This window comes from Apteryx mantelli, chromosome 2 (genome assembly GCF_036417845.1).
Source record: "Apteryx mantelli isolate bAptMan1 chromosome 2, bAptMan1.hap1, whole genome shotgun sequence".
Taxonomy (NCBI): Eukaryota; Metazoa; Chordata; class Aves; order Apterygiformes; family Apterygidae; genus Apteryx; species Apteryx mantelli.
Genome location: NC_089979.1, coordinates 54869600 through 54876550, shown reverse-complemented (window position 1 = coordinate 54876550; position 6951 = coordinate 54869600). Strand labels below are relative to the sequence as shown.

Genomic DNA, 6951 nt, shown 5'->3' with positions numbered 1-6951 from the left:
CCGAGTCCGGCCGGCAGCCGCGCACCGCCCGCAGCGGCGGCAGAGGCAGTGGCTCCGGCGGGTCCGGCAGCCGCGGCGGGAGCGGGCGGGCGCTGCCGGGGGGCGGCCCCGCGGCGGGAAGGATGCGGCATGGCGAGGGGGCAGCGCTCCCGCGGAGCTCCCTGAGGCGGCCGGCGGCGGCGGGGCCGAGGGGGCGCCCGGCGCTCGGCCCAGCCCCGCCGCCCGCCCGCCCGGGGCCGTGAGGAGCGGCGAGGTGGCGGCGGGGCGGGCGCCGTGCGGGGATGCCTGCTCGGGCCGGAAAGTTTCTTCTCCGCGGTGGCTTCGCCGCTTCCAGCGACGACTTCTCCCCGGTCTTCCTCGGTAAGTGAGCGTGTTCCCCCCCTCGGCTGCACCGCTGCCATTTTGAGCGGTAGTTTCGCCCGTGGGCTTCCCCCCCCCGGCCGATATCCCTGCAGGGCGACCTATAGGCGCGGCAGCCCCGGGGAAGTCGGCCGGCGGGGGGCCGCCAGGGCAGCTCCGCTTCGGGGGCGCCCGGGCCCGGCTGGCAGCCGCCAGGGCAGCTCCGCTTCGGGGGCGCCCGGGCCCGGCTGGCAGCCGCCCGGACGGCGGCGGCGGGCCCGGCCCGGCTCCCCCGACGGGCACCGCGTTTCCGCCCTGTCCCCGCGGCGCCCGGCGGAGCTGCCCGCTAGAAACCGCCCCGAGTAGCATCTCCGGCAAATGCCCCGTGGTCCGATACTAAAATCCTTTCAAAAACGTGTGTTCTTGCCCCCTCCCCACAGCCCGAGTCCTTCGGCTTCCCCGAAGTAGCCGAAGCCACAGCAAGCCTTGTTTGCCGCTACCCGATAAACGGGCATTAATTCCGTCTGCTCACGGCCGGGAGAGAAAGAGTTAAATCGGTCCCTCTTCGTGTGTCGAAACGAGTGACCGACTTAGAGTTAAAATTATATTTGATGCTCGCTAAGTAACCTTAACATAATCTTTGAGCGCCTAGTTGAAACACAAAAGCGATCCTCGGGGCTTATTTAAGGAGCCGAAATCGGGTTGTTGGTTTCTGGAGATCGCCTTCAGTTCATACGAAATGTGATTTCTGCCTGTAGCCTTGAAAAGTCTCCCTGAGTCTTGGGTTATTCTATTATATTACAATCACTAATAACAGCCAGTGGTCTTTTCATACCCTCCATCACATGCTACCCTCTTTTCCCTGTATTGAAAAACTAAGTACCAAGTGAGACTGATTAGCAAAGGTTTTTCGGGGATGATTATCATCTGTTTTTGCCCTCCTAGAGGAGACAGGTTCCTGTCTAGTGGGGCAGTAGAAAGAATGAGATCAACAAACCGGCAATTAAAGCAAATCATGCCCCGATAATTACACTTCTACACCACCAAAGAATGCTTTAAAAAAAGGCAAATAAATAGTTCACCAGTAGGAAAGAGAAGGCGAGTCTCTGCTCTTTGTTTAAATTACTTTCTAAGGTATTGCATGCTTAAAACAATGTCCTCAGTGATGATACTGTCCATTTACGGGGAAAATACAGACAGAGCAAATGGGACACAGAATTGCTGCATCTGGGGCAAATCTGGGAGGAGAAAAGGAATGAGATGTAAAAGCTGATAAATGGGGGAAGGGAGGTAAGATTGCTTTAGATGCTTACCTAATCGCCTCTCAATACACTGAATTGAACTTTATGAACCATACTGCATTCATTGCTGTCATCTTTCTGTCCTTCAAAAAATAAAAAAATAAAAAATCAGACACTTAAAAGAGAAGGTGGGGAGGGAAAGAGGGAAAACCTCTGCTCAGTAGAATGAAAACCTTCCAAAAAGAATTGCAACAATGCAGGAATTGTTTCCACATTGTGCGTTTTTGTAGCCCAAATCACTGAAACACACAGATGACTCCTGATGGTCCAGTAAAATAAAGCAATAAATGCTTAATGTTTAGTTCCCTGTCAGTTTCCCTACAAGAAATCATTACTATTTCTCCAGGTGACAAAAAGGGTTCTTTCCTCCTTAATAAGATTTGACATGCTATCTTTTACCTACCTACCAGCCGCTGTCTCCCATTTCTGGGGGCGGGGGGAATTTGTTAATGTTACATAACAGTTACCTTGAACATTACACATGTTTCCAAATCAGACAGCTGTCCAGCTGATGTATCCAGACCATAGGCAGAAGATGGATTTCTATAAATATTGCAGATAAAAATGTAAAGGAAATGGTTTTGAAGAAACTTTCACAAGGCACTGCTCTCTGGGTGTTCAAATGTTTCCCTTGTGGTTTTCACAGTAATCCTTTTCCCATTCCTTTTTTTTTCTTTTTTTTTAAAGAATGCAAATAACATGTTTAACCTGCTATCCCCCCACTAATATGTAAGTAGTGTAATAAAATGAAAGGTATCTATAGATCAAGCATACTGCCTTCCTGCTTTTATTTCCCTCCTCCCCTCAAATCCAGCTCCTGTGACATCACTAACACCACAGTCCCTGTGCACCATAATCCCAGGCCCCAACAGGGAATGGGGCTCAAGGGTTGGGAAGCTGTCAGCATCTTGTCACCCCTAGTGCCTTGCAAGCTTCCGAGTGCTTGCAACCTTCCGAGACCAGCGGGATCATTTTCTGTTTGTTTGCATCAGTGGGTACCACTCCCTCTATCATTTACCTGGAGCCTAAAGAGTTCAATTAGCTGTTTGCTAAGACTGTGATGGGACCTGCTACTGCTTCTCTTCCTGGAGCTGCCTAATTGTTTATCTTTTCAATCTGTGTCTCTGTCTCTTTCTCTCTTTCTCTCTCTCTCTCTCTCTCTCTCTCTCTCTCTCTCTCTCTCCCACACTCACACACACAGGAGCTGTATGTGCGAGGGAGGTCGGCCTGTTGGTGTCACCCCCCCCCCCCCACTTGCACACATGCTTGTTGAGGATTTTAGCTAGCAGGAGTTTGAAGGGGGAACAGGAAACAGGCACCTCTTGTACTGCTTCAGGGCTGCCCCTGGTTCTCACCCTCTTTTCTTCTCACTGCAGGAGCTGGAGCGGTGCCCTGGGTAGCCAGCCATGATCGCCACTGGAGGCCTCCTGAGGATCTCGGCTAGGAAACAGGACCCCTTGCGACCCCAAAGCCAAGTTCCCAAACGCAAACACAAGGCCAAAAAGAAGCGCAAGAACGACGTGGTGGTGGTAAAGGGCAAGCTCAAGCTGTGCTCCCTCTCGGGGCTCATCGCCCTCTGCGGTATCCTGGTGCTGCTAGTGGGCATTGCCTTGGCTGTGGTGGGCTACTGGCCTAAGCCCAGCCAGGCGTACAGAGAAGGCGGCTTCAGTGGGGGCAGACACCTGGTGCTGCAGGGGGGCGCCCCCAAGAACCGCTCCCGGAGCCAAGCTGGGGCACAAGCGGGGTCCCACCCAGAAATACCCCCCAGAGCCAACTCCTCCACAACTGCCACCATCCACGGGTCCCCACAGTCCCCCCCCACTTCCTCATCCCCCCAGGCCTCAGTGGGTTTCCTCTTCCGGCTCTTCTCAGGCTACTTGCACTCAGACAAGCTGAAAGTGCTGGGCCCCCTCATCATGGGCATCGGTATCTTCCTCTTCATCTGTGCCAATGCAGTGCTGCACGAGAACCGTGACAAGAAGACCAAGATCATCAACCTGCGTGACCTCTACTCCACAGTCATCGATGCCCACAGCTTGCGGGCCAAGGATGGAGGCACCCCGGCCTCAGCCCCTCTCAACGGCTTTGTCAACTACATGCAGGCCCGGGGCCTGGAGCTCATGCCTGGCAGCGAAGGCCTGGGTGCTGCGGCCATGCTGGCAAAGAGCTCCTGGCAACCAGGGCTGGGCGTCTCCCTCTCCCCACCTGACCTGGCGTCCTCACCACGGCGCTCCTCCTTCTGCACCCCGCTGCAACCACCCAGCCTGGCTGAGGCTGTGTACAGCATCTACCGTGAGCGTGCTGCCCTTTCTGGCCACCCCTTTACCAGCCCGCCCTGCAGCCCAGCAGGGAGCTGGGGCAGGCGCAGCACGGCCAGCTCTGTCGTGGGCTCCTCACTGAGCGCCTTCACCCTCCTGCCCTTGATGCAGGGTGGTGGAGGGGGAGGCTGGCGGAAGCCCTCTGGTGAGCGAGGAGCACGGGAGATCCCACGGGGGGAATTTGAACTGAGCCTGACTGACCTCAGCAGCAGCTACGTGGACGGAGGCCGTGGGGCAGGGAGGCACAAGCTGGTCCTAAGGCGGCAGAGCACCAGCTGCTTGCCTGATACCAGGTGCCCTCTTTCTCCTGAGCCCCCTCAGTCCCCATCTGTCAGCGGGGGCCCAGACTCCAGCCTTTTGGTAAAGGCATCTTCTAGCTACTCCAAATCTCTGGGTCTGGGGGGATTGCCCCCCTCCACCTCCCCTGCCATCACCAGGATGGGCTCCCAGAGCTCCCAGTCTGAGCCTTCCAGTAGCAGCAATAAGGGCTACAGCCACCTGGAGGAGGCAGGCACCTCCTTGGAGTCAGTTGCCGACACCCCTGCCGGTAAAATCCAAGACCGTGAGGAGGAACTAGTTGAGAAGACCAACCCCCTCAAGGCTACCAGCAAAGAACAAACAGGGGAGCAACCTCAGCAAACTCAAAGACAGTACACAAATAAAGAGAAACTCTGTATGATTTCTAGGTCGCACACTGCATTAGAACTGGAGGATGGGGAACTGGAGAGCACTGGCATCTAAACAAAACAGAGAAGGCTTGAGGACACCTTGCAGCCCTCCACACCTTCCCTCTGCCCCTTCTCTGTCTTCTTGTGGGCTTAGGAAACCAATCAATATCCAAAGAGCTGCAGTATGTTATCCTTAAAAATTGAATTCAATAAATCCTGTAGATGACTTCAGGAGGAAAAAAGAAAATCCTTTCAGTCCAATCATGATTGTATGTTCCATGCAAGCCAAATTGTATTAAATATCCACCGTCAAGTAAGTTCTTCAGATGAGTTTAATACAATTTTGGACAGTATAATTGTGCACTTTACTGTTTTGATTTCCAAGTGCCCCTTCTCTCCTCTAATTTCTTTCTTGCTGATATGCCACTAACTGCTTGAAAAACACAGGCACCTTTTTAAGCTCCAGAGCAATGTGGTCTTCAGTTCAGGAAAGCTGAGCTCTCTCTTTGTTTTGGTTCAATTACTCTAAAAAGTTTGCAAGGCCTTAAGGATGACGTACCTTGACAAAGAATGAGTTTGTTTAAATTCTGGAAAAATGACAATTTAGAAGAGACTGGAGCTGAACAGAGCTCTGATAATTTAGTTAAAACCATAACATTCCTGAATCCAAAATACCTGCTACTACATGATACTTTATTAAGTATTATTACATATGTATTGACTAATAGCAGTAACAGATTTTTTTAATAAAAAAATTACAAACAGAACTGCCACCCAAAAATAGTCCTTTGATTTGTTAAGTAATTACAGATATCAAAAACTTTTGTTTTTATACTGTGAAAGATTAAAGAGATGCTACAAAGTCAAAGGTTTACTTATGCTTTTGAGTGGATAATAATCATTTAGGAGTAATTTCAAAACAAATACTGGTTCAGTCTCTGAGAAACTGCACTTTAATTGAATCAGCAGATTCTGTCTCTATTTCTAACAGTGCTTTGTGACAGCTGAAAAATCTGAGATTTTGACATTCTAAGGAAAAAAGTTTATGAAGGTATCACCTTCTATTAAAATTAGATTTTTCTTGAGAAACATTAATCTCAAACTGTAGCATATTCTTTCTGGATCTCTCACCTCCCTTACAACAGTTGCTTTAAGCCTTTCTGCAGTTAAGAGTCCTATTTTGTGAATGCGTGTGTGTAAGCTTAATTTTAAAGCATAATGATAGTCCTGCCAATCTCTTAAGAGCTGCCCCATTGAAGTCAGTGGAAGTTTCTCACTGACTTTAGTATGGTGAGGATTTCTTCCTGAGTGAGAGAAGCAGCAAGCTTCCTGAAGGCTGGAGACTGTGTATTCTCTAGTCGGATTTTTGCTAAATTGGTCGGTTGTTTCATTTTCATGCCTCCAACACAACACACATTCTTTTACTTTTCCAAAAGGGGTGGCTTTAAATGCTCAGAAAATGTTGTCAATAATTCAAATTTTAAATACGGATGTGGCATTCCACTACTACGTAAAGAGAATTTGACATTAAACAAATATAACATGTAGGCGGTCTGTAGGCTTTCTTTTGCAGTTAAAGTTTTCATTATGGCTTCATGTTTTAAAATGTTTAGTTATGTGTTTAACTTGTTGCTTATATTACAGTGCATTGCAATAATGAGTATAACTATCACTAAATGTAATTGCAAAAAGTAATCCAGCAAAATCCTATATTAAATAAGACTAATATAAAAAAACCAAACAAGTAATTTGCCATGTCAGAATTCTAAAACTAGGAAAGCAGAAAGTGCTTGTTCTGTTGAGCAGTGGGGAGATTCAGATGGCAACATCTTTTCTCCTGTCAGTAGCAACTAGTAAAATGACGGTATGAACATCATTATGGCATTGTTCCTATCAAGCTGCTAGCACACAGCTGGCAAAAAATATGCTTTAAAACTGCCTGGACTGGAACAGGATTGATTAGGCCCTATATAAAGTGGCTGGCCCTGTACTGCAAGAAGGCAGTTCAGCTGGAACTGACATTAGCACAATTCTATCATTTCAGTTCCAAGTCAGCAATGGGCCTAAACTTCTGTTCTGTGCCTTTCCTGTGATTTCTAGCAAGATTTATGAAAGGCATCTGAACAGCATTACCTGATGCTGACAGAAATGCTAGTTATTTACACAGGTGAAGGCTCCCTAGTTGTTATTTCCATGTGAAAACTCCTCACAGAGGTGCAGGGAAAGAAGCTAGTCATGGGGAGAGGGGAGGAAGGGGGCAGTTATTGGATAATGGGGTCATCGTGAAGCATGACTGCTTTTTATTTTATTCTGAGAGGAAACAAA

At 49.3% G+C, this 6951-nt stretch overlaps 1 protein-coding gene across 1 annotated transcript; it reads left to right on the top strand.

Moving 5' to 3' along the window:
* The first annotated feature begins 203 nt into the window (after positions 1-203).
* TMEM200C (transmembrane protein 200C) lies at positions 204-5393 on the top strand. Its single transcript, XM_013942763.2, has 2 exons — positions 204-360; positions 3017-5393. Exon 2 carries the CDS (start codon positions 3047-3049, stop codon positions 4697-4699), a length of 1653 nt encoding a protein of 550 aa, XP_013798217.2. The 5' UTR covers positions 204-360; positions 3017-3046; the 3' UTR covers positions 4700-5393.
* Positions 5394-6951: the final 1558 nt, after the last annotated feature.

What these genes read in the sequence shown, in the direction of transcription:
- TMEM200C (XM_013942763.2), top strand. Translation starts at nt 3,047, where the DNA reads ATGATCGCCACTGGAGGCCTCCTGAGGATCTCGGCTAGGAAACAGGAC.